The following is a 24,342-nucleotide window of genomic DNA, read 5'->3' on the forward strand; positions in this document are numbered from 1 at the left end:
GAAACTAATGCCCATGTAAGCATCAGTAGAACTATATATACTTGGACTTTTCATCTGTCCTTTTCTGTCCAACTTGTAGCATTCTAAATATTTGTGCCATAGGTTTTTTAAGGAGAAGTTTAAAAGCAAAAGTCCAATGTTCATCCCATACAGGAACTGAGTGAAGCCAGTGAAGTTCAGATGGCGATGATTAAAAGGTTTGATAGCTGGTGCTCTCTTATAGGATACCCCCTTAGTAGACTAAGAAACAAAGAGCAGTTCAAATTTCACACAGATGCTTCCAGCTTAAAGAACACTTCAAGTCATATTTTCTGTACTGGCAATAGGTAAATGTGGAAGTCTAGGAAAAAATACCACTATATGCCAACAACAGTTGTGATTGCTAAAACCTGGAGCACAGACCCTAGCTCAATGATTTAGTGCTGCAGCTGTCATGTTTGCCTTTTGAGTCCGAATGTAATCAAAACCCTAAACAGTGCATGGTGTGAGAAATTACCTCCTGCAAGCATCTCGTCGTTTGCCCTGTAAAATGACAGCGTGTACTGCTTCAAGGTCACATATACACTACACTCTAATAGAGAGTCATCGGAAAGAAACATGGTAAGAAAGCAGTATGAAGCCCCAGGCTCACTGTCTGAATTCTACCTTGAACCTTTTACATATGCTTAAAATCCTTGTTTAAAGCTGGGCGTTTAGAAATATTGCCAATTTCACCTTAACTACTCACCTTCCAACCTCCATTCTTGGATGCAATTCACACAGAAACAAAAGCTAAATTATCCATTCCTTTAGATTCATTGATTGTATTCTTACAAGCTTCAGTTCCTCCACTGTAATAACCTGTTACTGTGATGGTTGCAAATAATAATAATCAAGAAAAATCAGTTGTCTGTTCATTATACCATATAACCTTTTTACTCGTTTCTCTCCCATAGCTATAGAGCTTGTTCACTGTCAACTTGAAGTGCCAAAGGTTTTAACAGCTAAAAAGCCTTGCAGACCAAGATGATACCTCAGTGTACTGAGAAAAAAGAATCCTCTGATTCATGTGTCAGAGAATAGAAAGATGACTGAAATAATAAGCAGTATATATACTTTGTGTTTAGAATTTTTATTGAGGAAGAAAAACCACTAGGCACTATACATATAAACCTGGCTCTGCCTCTGATAAATTTGTGTTTTTGCTGGGAAACGTACTGCAATTCAGGCAGAAGGAAAGAGCAGAGTAACAGAAAAAGCCTAAAGAGACAGGACTTGGCAATTTCAAAAAATAATTTGTTGATTTGGTGGCTCTGACTATATTCATTTAGTTCTACCTTCAGAGCTTCTACACAAAGTTACTCCACTTGGTTATTCCACATCTCAAAACCTCCAAAGTCCACTTTCAAAAAGCTCTGAATGAATGTTCTTCTCAATCTGACAATTAATATGACAGTGATAAACTAAAGTCAATATGTTGCAGGATCCCAAAATAAGGTCTTTTCCCAGTCTTATTCTTAAGTATTCCATTTTATCAACATTGCTCTGGTGTAACAATGTAAGTGTATACCCTGCTAGAAAAAGCCTACAAAAACTGAATTGAAAAATTGAAAACATTTTTAAGGAATTATTAAAAGTGCGGTTGATTTTTTCATAAAGAACTGTATTATTGTTTAAAATGTTTGTTCTTTTTTAAAAAAAGGAAATAGAAAATGTTATTTTCTATTGATTTCTGTAGGTTTCTAGCTAAATTTCTGTGATAGAGCAATCTGTGAGTGAAATGAAAACACTTAAGGTAAGTGATATTGAAAGATGAATACAGAAAAGTTTCTCCTTTGTACTGATATATTATTGGAAATCAATCTGAAGCACAATAAATACATTGAAGAAGAAATCAACTACAAATTGCATGGAAAAATCTTCTATTCTTGCTATCTTTTTATTTCTCAAGTATGGACTAGGGTGTCCTGCCATCACAGCAATCTTTCTTTTTAATCATTGTGACTTATAACAATATCCAGGGAACGCCAGCAGTACCTGCCACTCAGTGGATGCCATCTTTCATTAAGAGAATGGGCTTCTGAATGCTGCCGATTTATAGCCTTGCATCCCGCTGCATGATGCTGGAAAATGAGCTGTAGATCCCCTTTGAAACGAATAGGAAGAATGCCAGGTGCCAATTTGTTGGTTGTTAATGGCTTAACGACCCTTTATTGGCATGACAGTGAATTTGTGAATGATTGGCCTTTGTGTTTCTTGCCACTTTTGAGTGCCAGAGCATGCTAAAGTGGAAAACTTTTTATGATTAACTGGAAAGAAAGGTCTTATGGAGAAAAACACCAACATGGAAGTATAAATGAGCTTGATAGGCTTAAAACGGAAAAAGGACAGATATATTCTACAAAGGTTATCTGTTCAGATCAGATTATACTCTTAAAAAGCTGGATTCTTGTGTAGGGGTAATGGTCTTCTGAATATTTTTTCTTGACATTTTAGTTTGTGGAAGACTTTTGAATTTGACTCTGATCATGCAAAGTCATGAATAATTTACATACTGACTTGTCCCACTGAAAAAAAGCTTTATATCATAGTCCACCAAAAGAAATAGTTGAGAATTTTGCAAATGTGTAAAAAGTAAATAAATACAATTCTTCAGAAAATTTGTGCATTTTTACAAAGGTTTCCTCAAATATTATGTTTTACACTTGTAATTGAGGCAACATCTAAAACTATGATTTCCAGTTAACCAAATGTGTTCCTGTTTGGATTTATAGGATCAAGATTCAAGAATAGACTTATCTACCTACAAAGTAAGCAATTCAATGCCCACATTGTAGAAATGTGTCATTCAAAGAAAAATCCAAAAGCAAAGTTTCTAGGAACTCTGTATATTAGTAAGAAAAGGGCATACTTTTCAGAGAAGTGATCAACAAATCCTTCAGGGTGAACTTAGAGACACCCAAAAACATCAAATGGGAATCGCTAAATTCAAACACATATCTCAATCCTGATCTATTCAGAGCTTAAACACATGAAAGGAGCCTGCAAATAGTCTAGTATATGCTCCTCTTTTCAAAACACAGTTAGCAGCAGAGATGATGACAACTTAAAGGTTTTTGCACAACAGCTTACTATGAGGTCAACTTGCTACAGTTTATTATATTATAAGTAAGACCACCTAGATTCAATTTGCCTGTCAGGCCCCTTCCCCAGGAGAAAGCCATGCCAGGCTGGACACTGCTCGAGACTTGAGTTGTGGGGCCAGTGAGAGCAGAGGAGAGACGAGGCGGTGGCAGAGAGAAATGCACAGATCCTAAATGCTCTCGAAGCAACCAACTTGTAGGCTAGCAAAAAATGGAGGGGTGACAGCTCCAACCTCAGTTTCGTGGAGAAAAGGAACAAGCTATAACTCCATTTGATGGTAAAACGGATGAATTACATTTGGTGTGAATCCCCCTGCTGTGCAGGGGACCCAAAATGGAGGGATGCTTTGTCTTTGGTTCCCTACTTGGCACAGGCAGAGGATAGCTGTTCAAATCAAGGTAGTTCTGGGCATGTGCAGAAACAAAAACTGCAGCTGAAACAACTCAGGGAGATTTCAGGGCTAAGAAAAAGTAGCCAGGGAGGAGAGGTGCTCCTGTGGTTAGGCAGTTCACAGGAAGAACAAAAGGGCTAGATAAAAATCTACACCATCAAGCCTATCCTTCACTTTTTTGATATGTTATACCATTTTCTGTGAGTTTTACTTTTTCCACTTAAATAAGTGTTGTATATTAGGAATCATACACATTTTTATCAACAAAAAAATAGTTTAACATTCAGTGCTCATCTCAGCTTTACCAAATTACTAAAAATGTAAACACATGGACAAAAAACCAAAAGCACATATGGAATTCCTGTAGGAATTAAAATGTATTCAAATTTCATCTCCCTGTGATTTTATGATTGCTTTTGAAATGGGCTGCTTTAATTACTTAACATCTGCTACCCAATAACTAAAGGCATTATGTTTCCCTGCGTCATAACAAAAAGATGCCTTGTGTTGCTGAATTCAGCACACATGGAGCTAAACAAGGTTAACAACCATGCTGAACCTATAGGATTGAACGTGTGCTCTGGTTTGAAATGTGCCTCTGCCTTCCAGGCCTTCGAAACAGCTTCTTCATCAATGGGTGGATTGAGATGGTTGATTGATGCTTCATTTTTCTATATACAGCGCTGATTAAATCACTAGCAGCATGTCTGACAGTCAGCTCTTAGTGTCTTCCAAAGTTACAGACATATGAGCTCCCAACACATAATGCATGGATTTGTCTCTCTTGTGGATGTATTAATTTACAGTATACATTTTTCTTTCTTTCCAAAAAGCCCCAATTGGGCAAAATTTTGTGCACTTCATTAATTTCACATGCTCTGAATAGTCTCTTGACTTCACTATTTAGTGTCTAGTGTTCATGTCTCTTAAGGATTGGACAATAAATATTAAATTGTATAAATTACCATACATAACTATTGTGATTTCTACAATAATTCCTAGTGAATTAACATTTGTCAATACTCACTTTTCGATTATTATCTGATGTACAGATTTCTCCTCTGATTCAAAGGAAACTAACTATAAAATCCAAAATAGCTCTATAGAGGCAAACCTCCCTGTTATTACCTATATAGTGGATTTCATATGCTTTCCCAGTAGGGAAAAAAAAAAAGTTTAGATGAAGTTTAGAGTGAGACTAATTAGTAATCTAAAATTAAAATATATTAAGTAATACTAGCGCAATCCTGAAAAAAGCACTATAAAACTTAGGACATCTATTTGTGTTTTAAATTTTAAAAAGGAGTGAGCATGCTAAGGTAAAGGAAATACAGAGTATGTAATCCCTCAAATACATTGTAGCTGCCCTGTAGTTCTGTTTCAAATGTTCTTGACTATGCTATATTTTAAGTTCCTCAAACTGAGATTAGGTTAAGTTAATATTTATTTTATCCCTCTTCATGATATCACTATGCAGCAAATTACTAATTTGTGTAATTTGTCTCATTTCTTATTAATATAGGTTTTGACCCAAGATATATATATATTTTTTTTTTCTTTTGGGGGCTTTCATTTGTCATGAAGGTTCACATATGCATACTAAACACACTACAATTGTTTGCCATTTTATCCTGCTCAGGGTTAGAATGACTGGTAAAAGTGAGAAGGTTTCCCAAAAGAGAGTAGAAACTCAAGACCACACAGAAAACTGGGAAAAGCTACTCAGTTTATACAACCTAATCCTGATTCACCAACCGTGTTTATATTTCTGACCTTTATGCTCTTGGTGTAATACATGTATAACAAGGTTATATATATATACATAGTAAAATACCCCATACATTTAATATTTCTCATTATATCACTTATAATATTTTACCCCTGCCTCTTCAGAAGGCTGTAGCTGTGACAAACGGTATACAAAAGAAATGCTAATTAAAGTACCTTTGGGAGAAGGAAGGAATGAAAGACACTGATATTAAATATTAATCATAAGAAACAAGGCAGGAAGATTTTTAAAGGTGAGAATTAAACAAGAGTGGGTTATTTTAATTTGGGATGGCATAGAAGACTGATCTGAACTTTCACACAGAGGTCCTTCCCTTTTCAAGAATCAACTTTTTTTTTTTTTAAGTCAAGATGGGTTTTTTTGGCTAATTTAAGGAACTTCTGGCCTAATGATAAAGACCCAACTTGGCAGATTTAATGCTATAGCTATTTTTCACCTCTTTCCTAAATATTAAACTCAACAATGTGTTTTATTACTTTGTCTTTCTGCAAATCGGTTCTATTACTACAATTCTCTGTCTTTAGTAAACATATTCTTCTATCTTTCAGTGTTGTCTAGTAGCAAAGATGCCTCTGAACAACTGACACACAAAAAAGCAATCCTCATCCAAGGCTTCGGTGAATTTAAAAACAAGGCATTGCCATGCTCAGAACCTCGCTTTCTAACCACTCATCCCAGCCCATGCAACAGGTAAAATCAGAAAAGCTGCCTGCAATCAGCTGGAGAAAAAGAGGTGTCATCGAACATCTAAAAAGGTAGGCTGAAAGTCAGAATCCCAAGGGCAGGCAGGTTAAATGAATATATCCCCACTCTTCTGAATTATAAAAATGTTTGTGATCAATAGTCTACGTTACACGCTCTCAGTGGTCTTCATTCCTCAGCCTCTTTCTCCAGTTTCCTGCTACCTGGCAACAGGCTTCACCTGATGAAGCCTCACATTCACAGCCTTGTCACTACTGCCCGCGTCCTGGCTCTTCCAGCTTTTTTAAAAATATGCTGGCACCCTTGAACCTGATCTCTGAGCATCAGCAAGTTTGTCCCGATATGTTTGGCAGACACAGGCAATGCAACCCACTGTTTTCCAGAACAACTTGTCTGTAACCAACCAAGCTGTTTGTACCGGAAAAAGATACAACAGTAAAGCGTAAGCAAGTCTATTGTAATAAGATACAAAATTTGTAAGTCATTTAGTAGATTTGGAAGCAATACAAGGAAATAATACAAAATGTTGTTTACTTCAGCTCAGTTTCAGCCTCAGTTTTCTGTTTCCATTTATTTTTATATTTTTTCCCTGAATAGGAATGGTCACTGTAACATCTTTGACACATTCTCCTAACTATTGAAAGCTAATAGTCAGCTCATCTGCCACCTCAGATTAAAGACACATTCTTCTTTTGAACAGATTTTGCTTTCCCTTCCCCTGGGCCCTTTTTATAACCCCAAGTTGTTAGGATGCAAATTACACTCCAGCACCAGCCCCACCTGTACCCCCTTTATGCTTCCTTACACATCCTTTTAATTAAGACAACTGAAATTTATCATAATATTGTACATTATACAGTGCTTGCAAAAAATAACTAATAATACTAAAGTCTTCCATGATATTGGTTACTCCAATCCTCTCAAATATCACGCTATGACCAAATCTCACACCAGCATTAAATCTTTCAAGGGGCTAGAGATACTGGCATCATAGGTGGGGGGAAGCCAGGTGGGATCCCTGGATTCTTCCCTGCACTGAGCAACTACTCTGCAGCCAATCTGCTGGTCCTGGGAGGCCTCCTTCAGCAATGGACACTACAGCAAAAGTAGACTATTGGTATCTTCTGCTTTTTAAACCATCTTTTCCGGGCATCCCCTGGTGAGAGGAGGGAGAAGGGTTAGGAAGAAGCCCAGGCAGAGTTAAGGAGGGCTGAGTAAAACAGAGTCAGGCTCAACCTCCACAGAAAGGACCAAGAACCGTTATTACAGGTGCAGCATTAGTGCTAACACTCACTCACTTTGGTACTGAGGCTATTTAGAATCACACTGCTGCCACAGAATCAGCACATTGCCCATCAAAAGGATGAAATGGGCTTTGATTACGTTTAGGGAATCTGCATTTCCCTTTTGAAATGCTGATTTTGACAGGAGTATCTCTTTTGTCTCAAGACTGAGTGGAAGGCTCTCTCGACTTCCTACCCTGACCTTCCATGCCCTGACAGCATGGTAGACCTTCTGGTATACATCACAACTACATTACAACTGAGTTTTCATAACAAAAGATATTACAGATACAGAATTTCTGACAGTCCTATGATTTGGGTAATACTGCAGGATGTCTGAAAGGCTGGCTTACATAATATAGTAAAAGATGAACTGAATTTAAACCCAGTGCAGTTTCTCCTCTCTTCTTAGATTTCGGGTCCAGGACCATCACATTCACTTTTAGCTACTGTTTACATTATGACAAGTTTATCTATCAGTTCGCACTCAAAAAAATCACCTCTTTCAAAGCAGCCACTCTTTCCCATTGTTGCCAGTGGCAATAACTCCACCATTGCTTCAGGAAGGATGCACCATCGCTTCAGGAAGGATGCATATCCCTTATTCTCAAGAGGCCAAAATACCAAGATCCATTTGGCATGACTACTTTGTATTAGAAGCAGAAACTCGGGCTCAGGTTCACTTATTTAGTTTATTTCCTGATTGCTCAGTTCATTTCCTAATTGCTTGTACATGAGTTTATGCTGATGTGCAGGCTCAGCAAATACTGGACTATGCATATCAGAGAAGAAAATCTGAGTCCATGCTAATGCTAAGCGTAGGTGCAAGCACATCTGTTTCACAGTGGGAAAGAATGGGATGCAGAAGCCTGCTTGGCTACATCTCTCAATTTGCAGTAAAATTATATGATTGATGTCAGCAGGACAAATATCCTGCTGTCCATTATTAAGAGGGATTTAACATCTCATAGAACAAAGCTATACAGGATTTTTAAAGGCAAATGAACTACAGGTATTCCCTTGCCAGCAGTAGAGATGCACAAAACTGGTGTCAGAAAACACTTATTCACCAGCTTCTGCTTCTATACATGTCATCACTGAGAATGATAGTTGCAAAATCTCTCAAAATGCTCACTGTTAGTAGTGTGGGTGAATGTAGCCCACCAACAGCACTAAAAAGCATATCACTTTAAAAAAGAGAAATTGCAGGAAACTGCAGGGAGAAACAGAAGGAGGATTTCCCTTCAGTCTCCCTGGGTCAGATAAAAGACCAAATTTCAGTTAGGAACAACAGGAGGAAAAAAAAAAAGCCTCCAAACTGAACAAAGATACAATATTTTGCTAGGTTTTAACTTTGTGAGAAATATAATGAGCATATACTCCATTTCTAAACTTGAGACAAAGCAGGTCACTGGTAAAAATGCCAACTAATGATCACACCTATTAGCATTCAGTATCAGAGATGCATTTTGTGCCCATAGCAGCTGCTATAGTAACTTTGGAGAAGATAGGTTGCCTTTCTCATGAATAACAAAGACAATGAATTCTTAAGAGTGAAATTCCAATCACACTCAGGTGTGAAATATCTCTGCACTAGCCACATTATAAATTCATCTTTATATAGATTCATGTTATCCAATTTATCTCACCTACCCAACCACACTACTTCTCACCATTTCCAAATGTGCTGTCCACTTTATATAGTTTATGATATTCCATAAGAAATGAGCCCCTGGACTTTACTTGGGAAGCTACTTCTACCCTATTCTACTGTTGTGTCCTCTTTCCACTTTTTATACTACACTTTTTGTATTCCCTTCATAGAACTGTAAAACATCCCTCTCTAGCTGCCTTTTCCACCTATAGGTGTTCTTTCTTGCTCAATTATTACCAGCTGCGTTCAAACTTGTTCAGATATGAGCATTGCTTTATCACTCTCATAGGTTTTCACCACCTCCTTTTTAATCACTCTATAATTCCTCCTGGTTTTGTTGCTCTTCCATGAGCTCCATGCAATGTATCCACATTTTCTACTTAATTAGTATGTGTAACTGACATAATTTTTTTATAATCAGACCAAGTAAAACTACTCCAGGATTCATCAGCAAACAGGATTCTGCTTACCACTCTCAGAGGAGCAGAAGACAGTCACAGAGACTTTGGAAGTGCTTCCATTTAAAGAATGGAGGAAGCACATAGTTGTGGGTAAAGCATTAAGAGCCCAAGATTTGCAAACAATTCCTAAATACATTTAAAAATTGAAGAAAATAGTCTGAGCTTCAGTTCTCTGTGGATGAGTCTGCTCTTTTAGAACTCTGCTGTTGTATACCCTCCTCCAGTGGTAAAACTGGAAGAAAACTGTATGAATCCCAGAATTTTAGCCTTGAGATTTTCAGTTTCATTTTAAAAAAAACCCACACCCTGAAAGATGTGAAGCTTGAGAACTTATAAACACTTTGAACCCAAGGATCACAAAACCAGTACAAAACCATGCATATTCTCATCACAAAATCGACTCTATGTGTATCCAGTTACTTAATTTAAAGTATCCAGGTTGCATAGCCCTCTTCCTGGACGCCACAGTCTGCCCATGCATCCTGAATGGCAGGATCAGGCTTATTCACAGCCAAATGAGTTCTATTATACCTTGAGCGGAATTCATCTCTTCAAAGCCATTGCACTTCAAGTTCACAAAATTAATTACCCACAAGAAAAGGTGTCGCCTGATAGAATTTAATCAACTAAAGCTATTTGAGTACTGAATATGTTGTAATACACCTTTACACTTGTTATTAAATATCTCATTATAAACAAAATGTCTAGTTTGAAAATTAAATTATCTCTGAAAAAGTAAAGACATTCAAATTGCATTAAAATACCCTGCTGCTGATTATTAATGTTTAGTAAACAAAATAATTTTTGAAGAATTGCTGAGTTGTCATCTTGATTACTTCCAGCATTTATTTCAAAATATATGATATTCAGATCAGTCTGAATCCTTTTTTTTTTTTTTTTTTTTTTTTTCAGTATAACAACTTATCTTCATATAGCAGAAGGGGTTTTATTCTAAGTCATTACATTATTATTACTAATTCATGTTAAGGTAGTTCTCCGCTACTTACTTGCATGAGCTACTTTTAAAACAAAATGCTTGTTCAATGCCAAGCTCTTCCAAAGAGAAGGATTTTTTAAATATTTATTACTGAATTTGGGTCCCTATATTCAAATTGAGTGTATTTGGGAATGCTGTTGATTACTGAGCACAGTGTGCAGTAGAAGCCAGATTCTGGAGACCAGACATGGATTTATGGAAAGAAAGGAAGGCTGACAAGCTGATAAAACCTGGCTCCCACCTTTGTTTGCTTAACCCATTATTACAACCTCTTTCTCCATCCCCCAGGCCATTGTACCAAAAGCAGAGAGCTGAAGAGATGATGTCACATTTGAACAACCAGGAAATGTATGCTCTCTCCCATCTGTAGCCTTATATTGCAGTCAATTCTGCCTTAGGACCTAGTGAAGGGGAGGGTTCAGATCATCTTTTTCACACTAGAGCTGTCTTTACTCCAGCTGTACAGATAAAGTTGATGTGAAACTGTAGTGAGGTGGAAGACAGTCTGTGCAATTATCAGGATCCATCACAATTAGCATACTGGTTATACATACCCATCAGTAAATAGTGACGTGTAATATGAATGATGAATGTTGAATGGATTACTGAAATATGAATAAACAGACCAGAGAAACAGGTGGTGCCAAAAGCCCAACTTCCCCAGCTACACCTGTTTCAGTGGCATCACCTCAGCCTATGTCTAGCCTGGCCTTTACATGGGATTGAAAACCCGTTACTGTTTGGAGGCAGCAGGTGTGCTTCCAGACCACATCTTCCAGTTCAGTTTTGTCTGAAAGGAAACTAGTTTGCATGCTCCATAAAACAAGACCAAACACAGTAAATGGATATGGTATTTACTACAAAAGCATATGTCTAATTTGAACTGAAATCCTAATGTACATATATTCATTAGAGAGTCACGGTTCCACTCAGCAACAATAGTAGGAGAGCAGTCTATGTCTAAGAGTTTCAATTCTTTTTTTTTTTTTTTTTTACTTTGTTTTTATCAGCTCACATGATAACAGTTCTTAGTATAGCGTTATTCAGCTCAAAGTGAACAGGGAGTGGGAACATTTGGTTACAAACACAACAGACAGGCACTTGCAGGTCCCCAAGCTGCTTAAAGACAACAATCACACTTTTTCATGGTCCTATGAAAGGACCACTGGCCTCAAATTCAGGATAGTGTTGTTAGTCCTGCTGGGGTTATCTGCGAGCTATTTGAGCTCCTTGCTTCTGGGGACCCGTTTTATCTGTTTCAAGCGCAAGACGCTATCCCTGGTTTCCCCCCACCTTACCTCCCTTTGCCTGACTGACGTATCATGTATCTTCCCTTTATGCTCATGCTATTCAGTCTGCTGAACTTTCTGCAACACAAAAGACCGTGGATGCCCCATCACCCCTCCAGTGAGCAAGCTACATTTCTTCAGCGTAAATGTCAAAAATAGCCTCAAGTATCTGACTTTTACAGAGTGCTAAAAGTCATATCTAGTATTCTGCTTGGGTTTTAGAGAAAGTTGGGAGCTATGGGAACACGAAGAAAGAAGATCTTCACTTATATTCCCTGTACTTTTACACACCAGGAGAGTGGAATGAAAGGTTGTGGATTTTATTTGTAACTTAGTTATAAATGTTGCCCTGGGCACTCATGTGAAGAGATGAGCTCTTTGATTCATATCCTGTATAGGGCTAAGTATGTAGGACTATACCTCAGTGATAAGTGATGATAGACCAAATGCTTGCTAAAATGAAGATTCAGGAGTGAGTAAAAACCCCATATTTAATCAAACTGATAAAAATTAGGAGAAACTTGCCAGTTCATTTGTGTGATGTGACTCTATTTCAGACTCTCCCTTATTCAGGTAGTTTTGTGCTAATGTGATTACAAAGAGCTGCCATAAAAATCTGTTTGCCAAGGGGTTGCTGAAAGCATTGCATCAGTTCTTTTCTTATATCCCTCCCCCACAACAGTATGGGGATTCCTGGGGACTTCTAAAACTGGAGAGATCCTTACTGCAAGGTTTGGTTCCCTTTTGAGGAGTAAATTACAAAATTCCTCAGATTACTATTGGCTGCACCAGGGATTCAAACAATGCCAGGAAACTAAAAACAGAACCTCTAACATGTGGTTATATATTTCAAAAGGACAGAAACATCATTTCAAAAACAGAAAGATGACCCACTATCTGGTGTGACTATGTGTCAACACCATCTCATCGCTCTAGCCAGGCCAGTGTCACTAACAGCAGGATTCATTGCTCTAGATTTTGGCTAAAATTAAAAAAACTAATTTTCAAAGGAACTTGTGTTAAATTCTATGGTTCATGTAGGTATGTAAGTGGCCACACATAATGATGATCATAGTCGTTACTGGTTTTGAAATATATTATTTTATACACTTATTAACCTCAGACTAAATTTATTAGGTTTCTGAAGGTTTATTCGCTATGCCTTATTCATTTCAGTAACAAGCTATAATATATTGTATGCAATACATGCCTGTATATTCAATTACGACAGTCACTTTATGATTACTATCATGTAAAATTGTATTTTTCCTAAAGATAGGTAAGCAGAACAGGGAAGCTTTTCCTCAGAAACTTTTAGCTATACAAAAAGAAAAAAGTAGTTCAACATTACTAAGTACCTTCTTTATCATCATGACGTATGATTGCATCCTGTATCATATCAGCAAGATTAAAACGAACTCGATGATTCTTTCCATGTTTCAGCTTTTTCACGTAGCCCTCCCGTTTCTGGAAAGCTTTTTCTCGTTCGTAATATGCCTTTATTTGGTCACAGCGCATCCGTTTCACCAGCCGCTGCCGCTGGCCGAGAGGGAGGGACTCCAGCAAGCACTGCTCAATTTCCATCTCATGGGACCGAAAAACATTACATAGCTGGAAACAGCCTGTGAGAAATTAAAGACAAACACATTTAGATCATGCAATAGGATGTTTTCAAATGTGCCATGAAACCTCCACCAATTTTCTTGTTGTCCTTTCTAACCGTGTGTAAGTCTGTCATGTGAGCTCCTCCTACTCAACCAATTCTGACTATACAGAGTATATATCATCATCGTTTACTTTTGGGAAACAACACATAACTAATTCCATTAAACTGCTGATGCATTTTTTTATAAGCTAACTCAGATCACGTAAACAAATGTGAATAGAAAGAGGTCTGAAAGTTCAAATGTGAGATGGGCAACATATCTAAAGAATTCAATATAATTCAAGTGGCTCACATTTGCTTACAAACAAGAGACTATTATGCAGAGAAATGCGAGTCTGAGGCCCGTGCTTCCTTTTTATTCATTTTCATCTTGCTTTAAGTTAGCAAATTCCTGTTATTCAGGGAGAAGAAAAATCATCATATCATAATTATAATGAGTTCATTAGCATGCAGTAGGTACTCAGGCAACTATCTATTATAAACATCAAAGTCATTTCAGATTCCTAACTATGTATATGAATTTTTTTTTTTTCCCCCGCATTGTGCAGAGCCATCCAAATGGGATCTTCTAATGAAAGTGTCTGATACTTAAATCTTCGTGTGGAAACCGATCACAAATGTGTTTTTGATTCAGTTAATCCTAACATTCATAGCATTACCTTCAAGTCAGATTCCTCTTTTGCTGATACCATTAAATCTGGTATTTTTACTGACATTGCAATAACAGTGATGTTCTTTTCCAGTATGTTCTCTTTTCCACTGAAAGTGAAGACCATAAGAGATCACTTGTTGCTAGTTGCTTTTCAGGGAACAGTTCTGTTATAAAAGACTAGTGGATTGTCAGATAATTTTATTGCCCGAGTCCTTGGATGTGAATCCACACCTTTCAAATCGATGTACCCACTAACCTACTCTACAACCATTCGATGTGGTGACTGGAGACCACCCAATCACTTCTGATTCTCATGTTCTACTTTATATACATAATTAAATTTTCTTCATATGGAAGCTAGATGCCCAAACTTGTAATTTCTAAGGACTATCAGCAGCTCAGATGACAGAGGTTTTCTCTCTATAGCTTGACAGAAGAGCTCTTAAAGGGGAGGTAGACTCAAGTCACCTTGGGTAGTTAATACCAAAATTAAGCATTACTGTGCAATTTTAATTAGGCCTGCTTTGTCTACCTACCCATTTTGCATCAAAAGACGCCTAACTCATTCAGGGCACTAGCTGAGTAGAGCTGACTAAATGACCGCTTTCTTTCCTCCTTGTTGCTTGACATATGTCTAATCTACTGAATACCATTCAAACCTCACTCTGAAGGCATAAGTAATAATTTCCTGGCAGGCTTTTATAAAGCACACATCATCATAGCGCATAAATGCTTCCCAAATATTTATTTATTTTCATTTAAAAAGAGGGATAAAGGGGCATTCTTATCTATGTTCTCTACTGAAGAACTGAAAGACAATGATTTTCTTTTTAAATCACTAATTTTGGGTGTCTAATCCAAGAATTTTATATTCTTTTCTTGAAGTTTTTTGTTTTGCTTTAAAGGCATAGTATTCTATAAAGTATTATGTATCATAACACTGTAACAAAAAACTATCAAAGTGTGTCCTGGTTTCAGCTGAGATAGAGTTAGGTTTTTTCACAGTAGCTAGTACAGAGCTACATTGTGGATTTGTGCTGAAACCAGTGTTGATAACACAGGGATGTTTTAGTTACCACTGAGCACTGCTTACACAGAGCCAAGGCCTTTGCTGCTCCTCACACCACCCCACCAGCGAGGGGGCGGGGGGTGCACAAGGGGTTGGGAGGGGACACAGCCGGGACAGCTGACCCCAACGGACCAAAGGGATACTCCATACCTTATGGCATCATGCTCAGCATATAAGGGGCTTGGGGAAGGGGGGGGGGGGGGGGGGGAGGGGCGGGGGCAGCAGCATTCGGAGTGATGGCGTTTGCCTTCCCAAGTAATGGTTAGGTGTGATGGAGCCCTGCTTTCCTGGAGATGGCTGAACCCCTGCCTGCCCATGGGAAGTGGGGAATGAATTCCTTGTCTTGCTCTGCTTGTGCATGGCTTTTGCTTTACCTATTAAACTGTCTTTACCTCAGCCCACCGTTTTTCTCACTTTCACTCTTCCAGTTCTGTCCCCCATCCTGACAGGGGGGAGTGAGCAAGCGGCTGCATGGGGCTCAGCTGCCAGCTGGGGTAAAACCACGACAAAATGATAGTCCTAGGTCTGCATGTCAAACACTCTATAAACTGTATTACTTTATATATTTATTTGTTATATTATTTTATATATTGTATTCTATTATATATTCTATTACATATGCTATGTACTCCCTATGAATTAGAACCCAAAGTCTCAAACCAGACTTCCCAAAATTGAGGAGCATACATTTATGCAAAAAGTGCCCAGAGTATCTGGTTGAGAAACTCCATGACACAAGCAGAGACAGAATACAATTCTACAGGTCGAGTTCAATCAACTTATTTTAACATAGGCTGCCCTTTCCCTCTCTATAATTTCTGTTCCTTTCTTAGCATGCTCTTCTAGTTAAAAGAAAATGAGTTGTCAAACTAAAAAATTGGAAACAAGTATTGGCTTGCATTAAGCCAAAACACAAACCCTTTCTTTTTGCATGTCAAAAACCAACAGCTCCTTCTATATAAAACAAGATTTTCCATCTGACTTTAAATGATATGTTTCATTTCTGAGCACATGTCGGAACAGACAAGGAAATGAAAGGGTAGCTCTGTACAGCTGCAGAAGATGTAACTTTATTCCTCACTTGAGTCCCAGTGTTCGGAGCACTCAATTCAATAGGAGATCTGCACTCAGACCATCCTCACCCCAAGGCAGTTTGCGACTGCATCTCCTTTCTGTCATGATAGGACTGGGGAATGAGTAAACTTCAAATCTTCCCTCTTAGAATTGTTTGGCTTTGTATAAAATATTTCAGTGCCCATGAGTTAAGCCTACACAGTATTTTTGGCTTGTAAGACCCTAGGCTTATTCCCTAACACTTCTAAAGCTGGGTTTAGTGCCTGCCAGCCAAGCTCACAGCCTCGGAGGCAAAACTGCGTTAAACCTTGTTTGACAACGCAGCTAAGAGTCCAGCTGTACACGAGTTTTACTTCTGCTCTGTTCCTTCTCTTTTATGAAGGGAAGAAGGAGCAGCCATGCACTTGGGCTCTGACGGGCTACGGCTGAAGTTGCTATCTATATCTGGAAAACTCAGCTGAGGGTGAGAATTGTTGCTGTTGTTCTGGTCTTAGCTGTAAATCAGTGTTCTTTGCTGACAACAGACTTTAACTGTATCTTTGCTTTTCCTCAGCTTAGCTCCTGTGCAGCCTCTGCTCTTAGGAGGAACTGGTAGCGTTTGCTGCCACATGACAACTGAGACTGGTGCAAGCTGTAGGACACCTTTGTTGTCAGACTGTTCTGCTCCTCCAGGGTGAGAAATCAAACAAATTAGCTTAATGTCAAATTAGCTTGGTCAAATAGAGCACAGCAAAGACGAGCTCATACAGCCAAATTCCAGTTTCAGGAAGGATGTGGCTGTCTTAGTGTCCTCTGCCTCTCCACTGGGATGACTTTCAGCTGGCATGAGTGCCCGTCTATTTGTTCCATGAAGTGGAACAGTGCTTGACTGCCAGAACTGGCCCCACACAGTGGTTTCCAGTGTGTGGCCGGAGTCAAACAATTCAGGCAGATTGAGAAGAGAACTCAATCCACTTGGGAACTGGTCTCAGCTGGGAAGTAATGAGTTGCAGATGGAATTTTTTTCTCTCAGCACATGTGGAACTTGATACATTTCAGATGAGATTAGTATTTGACTGTGGATATAATAGCTGCAGGTCAGCAGCCTTGTTAGGTTAAGCCTGGATTAAACAACATAGTATAGATGCAGACAAGGCAAACTCTCTAATCTTTCAGATGCTCATCCTTAAGGCATATAACATTCAGTCCCAGTTTTAGAACCAGACAGATCTCTGCTCTGACTGTGGAGGCCTAGCGAGCACAGGGAACTGCCGATGGCACAAGAGGCAGAGCTTCCTGACCATCACCTCAAGAGAGCTGGACTCAAACCCAGGAGGGTTATAGACATGCTTCTGGAAGAAATTCTGAGGATGGCTTAGTGCCACTTTGAGCACCAGATCAGGTGATTGTGTCTTGTCTAGCAGAGTCTTGAAAACCTCCATCAACGCATTCTCCAAGTTCTCTGAGTGACCTGTTCCAGTGCTGCACTGTCTTCTATCAAAAATGCCTTGGGTTTTTTTGGTGGCCATTACCTGTTGTTACTACTGTCACTACTGAGAAGAGTTCAGCTTTGTCATTTCTGTAATTATCCTGGTAGCCTTCTGCTGCCCTCACTCCACTTCCTCAATGGTCATCTTACACTGAGAGGACCAAGACTACTGCACACATACTTGCAGGTGCAGCTTCACTAGCCCCAAGTAGAAGCAGACAATGACTTCCCTCAGTCTGCTGGCCATGGTCCTCCGAATACAGCCCACTATGTGGTTTACCTTATTTACAACCAGCCTGCAGGGCTGGCTCCCATTCAACTTTGTGTCTGCTGTAACCCCTGCATCCTCCTCAGCAGGGCTGCAGCTCAAGTCAGTCAGTTCTCAGCCTGTACCAATGCATAGGTCAGGCATGAAAATATGCACTTCCCTTGTTGAACTGCCCAAAGTTTCTGTTGGCCCAATCCTCAGGATTAAGCTGTACCATTTAAAGCATGCCAACCACTCTGTCCTAATTTAGCATTGCCAACAGCAGCAACAACTTCAGTTGTAAAGAAAACCTCCAGGAAAAAATAGCTGCTAAAATCCACAACTTTATTAGGTGGATGTAAACTGCTACTGTTTAAAGGCTGACAACTCAGCTACAGCCAGGCTTGAAAGAGAAGCTACTCCTAAAGGGTAACACATGCAGCAGGTCTGTACATCCTTTTCTCTTTCATATATGAGAAAAATGGCACAAACCATCACACTGAACTTGTTCAAGAACCTTGTACGGGACCCACTCAAATAGCAGAAGATATATGAAAAACATTATCTCAGCCAGAGATGGTTTTGAATATGCTAGCCAGGAGGCAGTGTGGTAACGTGAGGAAAGGTTCATGGGTAGGGAGAAAGCTTTCCTTCTGAATCAATTTGCATAAGAGTTTAGAATAAACATGATTGTTGGTACATATCTGGTTTTAAGGTCTGTATCTTCTCTATAAGCACACAATATAAAAACCTTTATGAAACACTGAAATATCAAAACCAGAGATCCTTTTAGTATATCACGTTGGTTATTAACTAGCACAGGACAAAGGAACCACTGTAACTAACAGGAAACAAAAAATGTTTCAAGGACACTTGCTAGTGTAGAGCTGCTTCACCCTGAACCACTAGAAAGAAAAGAATCATTGCTACAAAACAACCTGTTCATAAAATTGTAGTAATTTACTCAGGACTGGACAGAGTGCCAGTTGCATTACAACACAAATTACGAGCTTGATCCTGCCTGTACCAACAAGAGATTCCTGAGTAAAGAGGAACTGCTTACTTTGAATTGTCAGTGGTTCTCGCTGTGAAGGTGAGAGATGGAATATTATGTGGCACTACAAGCACCAGCTCCTGAACAACGTGAAGAGCTTGGCAAGGGTGATGGGACATAAACAGAGAGGTAGAATGTGATTATTACAGGTATTTTCTTCCATCTCCTGCAGGTGCCATACCTCTTTTCAAAAGCCATATTTATACACCTTTCCTTTATATTTCTGTTTCTTTGGGCTTTATGTCACTTAAGTTTAGTCACTTGCTCTGACATTTAAATTGGGAGTCTAGTCATCCTAAAAACATGCACTTCAGATGGTAATTCACATTGCCTGGGGCTGATTATCATAGAATCACAGAATGGTTTGGGTTGGAAGGGACCTTAAAGATCGTCTAGTCCCAACCCCCCTGCCATGGGCAGGGACACCCTCCACTAGACCAGGTTGCCCAAAGCCCCATCCAACCTGGCCTTGAACACTTCCAGGGATGGGGCATCCACAGCTTCTCTGGGCAACCTGTGCCAGTGCCTCACCACCCTCACAGTAAAGAATTTCTTTCTAACATCTAATCTAAATCGACCCTCCTTCAGCTTAAACCCATTACCCCTTGTCCTGTCAATAGAATCATAGAATGATTATGTTCCTGTCTAATCTGGATCACGTCAGGAGGCATTTCAGAATGTGAGGGTGAATGCCTATATACATGTTCACACAGGCACTACAAAAAAGTTTGCCACAGTGCTCATATGTATTGTATTTTGACTTTTCATGTGATATAAATATTTGCTGTTGTGATTCAGAAAAGTAAGTACTCCTGGATCCTGTAGTGTGTTTTGCAAAGAACGGCAAGTTAAAAACCTTATCTCTTCGTTAAAGGCACACCCACAACCAAATTGCTGATGTTGCTTAATGCAGCAAGCATCTCAAATAAGGTGACACAGAATTATGGTGCATAATGCTGAAAACTAACTACGAATTTGCAAATATTAAGGCACATGCTTACCTTTATTTATGTAAACATTCATGTTGATTTTGATTGTATTTTAAACAATGAATAATTAAGCTTCTGGGTGTTTCAAGGACTATGGTCTTTACAGCACAGACATAAAATGTAGAAGGCTTAAATTACCTGGAAAACGGCAATCTGAGATTCTGAGAATGTATCTACTTGAGACAGCTACCTAAACAATATTCTTTAAGCACCTTGATCTCATTAAAGGAAAAAGGGTAAAAAAGCCCTCTAAAACACACACTGAGTTTAACTTGGGTCCTCTGACACTTCAGGTCCAATCTTGGTCTGTTCTTGCTAAAGATATTATATCAGCCCCTCTTCATAACTACAATTAAACACCTACATTCTAATTTAGGTACCTGAAATTGTCCTGAATTTCAGAGAGATAAAATATTTGAAAATTTCAACAACTTCAGTGAACTGTGAAATAGATTAAAATTCATTAAATAACAAAAAACCCACAAGTTTTTGTAAATACTGTACTATAACATGACACTTTTAAAGCTGGCTAGCTAAATGTATTCACAGTACTAACAAAGATATGTGGGAAAAGCATGCAGTAAGCAGCAAGTGCTTTGGCACTTACAGACCTAGAGACACGGATGGTGTAAATCAGTGCAGCTTCATCCAGTTCAAAAAGCTGCATTAATTTACGCCCCATGTTTGATAACAGAAATCAGATCAGAAACTAGAGCACTGACCCTTTCAGTAACGCACTTTGCTGTTATATATGACTTTACAATACATGATGATTATCTTCTACCAACAATGCATATTATTTAAATTTATTATATTACATTAGAAATAATAATTTATTAGTATTTATGCAGCTGATCTGAATTCCATATGAAATCAGTGATACAAATACAATAGCCTAACCGAAGTTATGGTTTCTGGACCACAGATCAATGCATTTTTTAGAGGTGCCCCCTTCAGTAATCAGAATTTATTATCTATCGTCTACTGATCCTCCAGTTTCAAAAAGAAATACTTCTTACCCACAGAAGGGGCTAGATTAATTTAAATCCACCTCAAATTGCAATGTTAAGGTCAGTATCAAAATACTTGGATTTGAAAATCCTTTGTTCAGCGCAGAGAAAATTACTTACCATCTGAACGGCCTCTCCATTACATTTATTAAGCTGTAACTGAAGCGCGGTGCTCATAACCACTCAGCCTGATTTTAACGGCTAAAGTGTTTTCATCAGGTCAGCAGTGCTCTGCTCACTGTAGTGATGGGCTTATTCATTTTCTTTTTTCTTGGTTCCCCTCTCCAACCCACAAGCAGATAATCATGAGGGAGCAGTATAAATGTAAACTATTTACCTTGTAAAGACTGTAAAGAATTCAATTAATGCCAAGTCTTCTGAGAATAAATTACGTTGCAGTAAAGGAGCTGATGTGCTTCTGTTCTGGGCTCCACAGAGCTTCTTTAGGGTGTAATTACAAAGTTAGAGCTCTTAAATGACACGATATACAAACCATCCTCGTTTTCTGCTTAGCACCCAACTCTGTCTTTGCTGAAGAGCAATCCTAAGTACGTTCAAGCCACCATCCTCTTATAAAACCCTACTCGTGTATGCTGCTCTTCAAGAGCTTTTTGATGTGACTAGACTGGTAAGCAGGAACTGCAATCAATTTCCAGCTTGATACCAAGGAAAAGTTACTTATCAGACACTATTAATCAACTCTACAAGCTTTCTAATAGACTCTATTATCTATCTATCAGTGAAGTTACAGTGGCATTCTCTAAAAATTTGTTATATTTAAATCAAAGAATCAACCAGTTTGGGATCTTGCCTTCATGAAGTGAACCTGAGTAATAACAAATCAAATATAATAGAGGGCTCTGCATTGTCATTTGTGATTTATGTCATGTAGCAGTCTGTAACATATGGATATTTTATGTTCTAGGTAAAAGTAATTAACTGCGTGTCAGCCTATTCAATAAACGCAGCCAAACTGCCTGCCCATGCATTGGCCTTCAGTGTAATAAAATACAGGTTTCAAATACATACATAAGAGGTTCTTCCCATTTTTTAGAAAAAAATATCATTATTATTTTCTTTTGCCTGTCTTGAAGCACAGGGAACTCACAGGTCTGAATGGTCTGAGAGGAACTGTGTATATCCCAGAGCAGTAGTCCTCATCTGTGGATCACATCCAGAAAATACATGAATGCAAGCAAAATGAACGGATGCGATCTGCTCGAGCTCATACTGTTTCTTTTGGTAAAGTTGCTGTCTCCATATCCTCTCGACTGCTGTCATCCTTCCATACTCCCTTAGAGGGTGAGACAAAGGTGCAGTACGGATTCCCACAAACCACAGCATATGTCAAGTACGTTCCCCTGTAGACATCAGAACCTTTTGTAAAACAAACCAAACCACCATTGTCTGCTCTGGAGCACTGGAGTTTCCAACTGAAAAGACTGCATACTCTCGGAGAAGAGTAAAACACATGAACCCATTAATGTCTTCCCATACAATATTCCAGATAATTGAGCTTTTAGGAGATGAAAGTCTGTCCTCAAGCTAGATTCAGAGCTGTGTTGTAGCATGTCCAAATAATGACTGTCCAGACAACAGGCTGAAACACTACCTATTGCTCTTCTGGATTTTAAGGAAGGCTTTTGAGCAATCAGTCCATGAAGCTTGGGATCCAGTATCCCCTTACCAAAAAGAAAAAAAAAAAAGTTTATTTTGGATACCTCTATTCTAGTACATAAAAGAAGGGCAGGAAGCAATCTCTGGCTCACCAGTTAAGTGTTATATACTGGCTCATGTTCACATGGTCAAGATTCATGCAGAACAAATGAAACATATCTAGACTGCATAGCACATGGTCCTGATTCTCCTGTGATTATCATGCTGTGCTGTTGTTCTGTAAGATGTAATTATCTTTTTTTGTGGCTTCTAAATTTCACAGTGTCTGAAGTGGAGACTGCACTGCAACATAGCAGAAAGGAGTTTTACAACGTAAAACCAAAGGTGTTTGTATATGTGCTAGTAAGTAGTAGGAGAGTATGTGTAAGCAGGGAACAATATTTGAGGCTACAAAGCCTTTTGAAATAGATGGAAGATTGGAAAGGGCACAGACCACATAATCTGGGGGAGTTTCATCCATCCTGTCTATTGGGAGAGGTCTCTAGATACTGTTGTAGCCTTTGCCATAGAGAGGGTTAGTTGGAACTGTTCAAAACTGAGCCAGCGAGCTAAATGACAATCCTGTAGACCATCGGAGGTCCAATGCCTTTCACTCTTTTTTACAAAGCTTTTACTACGAGTGCTGTCTAGCCAATTTATCTTTCTGCTTGCAGCAAGGTACGTGATGCAAAGGGCAGTTCTGCATGGCAATGCATTTCACCCAAGGAAGAAGGAATTTACTTACAACAGGATTAAATTTCCTTGCAACATACTTAAGACTGCTCAGTATCTTCTGTGATAAGAGACTCAATGGTTATTAAGCTAACCCTGATAGCCGTGCAGTAGAAAAACAACATTATCTTTTCTAACCAGAATGAAATAGTTGTACAACATTCCTAGGCAATGCAGTACCAAACACCGCTCACTTGTTTGAATAAATTGTGTCATGATTAACCTGCTTTTGAAACATTTTCTTGAAACTGGGTAACAGGTTTGTAAATTATGATGGGAAGAAAAACTGAAAGATGCACACACACACACGCAAGTAACATAATCACAGACTTTGTTTCCTTAGGAAAATCAAAGCAAAATATGCTTATATTTTCCCCAAAGATTAACAATATTATTCCTAAAGTAGCTAATTTAAATTTTTTAAAGAAATATTGTAAATACCCATGTCAGAATCTGAAGAGAGAGTTTAAAGTAATTAGAAAGCAAAAGTCATCTGATTCAAACTGACTGCACTAACACATTTTTTAAGATATATCTATATATAGATAAGTTAGAAGAAAAACTAAACTGGCTGTTTGAGCTAACCCTTATAACCTTTTGTTCACTTTTGGGTCTATGAAATTATGTCACTCATTATTTGGGATTTCCAGAAGTAAGCAATGTATATTTGTTAGATTAATATAAAGCACTTAATAAGGCTTGTCACTCGCAAAGCCTTTGAGAAAATAACATCAGCATATTTGGTCATATTTTAATAATCTAAATTGCTATAAATCACACCAATAGCAAGTAAAACTCAAGAAACTCCAAATTAGAAGGCACAAGAGCAAAGAAGATCTGGGCTTGCCAAATGACAATAAAAAAAGATAAGAAGGAAGAGATGAGAAGTCCTCTAGAAAAAAAAAAAATTTCCTTTTTGTCCTTGCACAGACCTGGCTGTCTTTATTTGACTGCAATGCAAAACTTATGAAGTTGCAAATAAGCTGTGAAGATATAAGTTATTTCCTTACAGTGCAGTAAATGGAGATGTAATAAA

General features: G+C 38.5%; 1 protein-coding gene across 3 annotated transcripts in view; it reads right to left on the reverse strand.

The window, feature by feature from the left end:
- Positions 1–24,342, reverse strand: part of MYO16 (myosin XVI) — a 405,915-nt gene that overhangs the window by 289,487 nt on the left and 92,086 nt on the right. For all 3 annotated transcript variants that reach the window (XM_054807394.1, XM_054807387.1, XM_054807380.1), the window contains one exon: positions 13,048–13,311. In XM_054807394.1, coding sequence (XP_054663369.1) covers positions 13,048–13,273 — 226 coding nt within the window. In that variant the 5' untranslated portion in view covers positions 13,274–13,311. The remainder of the gene's footprint in view (positions 1–13,047; positions 13,312–24,342) is intronic.

Source organism: Grus americana, chromosome 1 (genome assembly GCF_028858705.1).
Source record: "Grus americana isolate bGruAme1 chromosome 1, bGruAme1.mat, whole genome shotgun sequence".
Lineage (NCBI taxonomy): Eukaryota > Metazoa > Chordata > Aves > Gruiformes > Gruidae > Grus > Grus americana.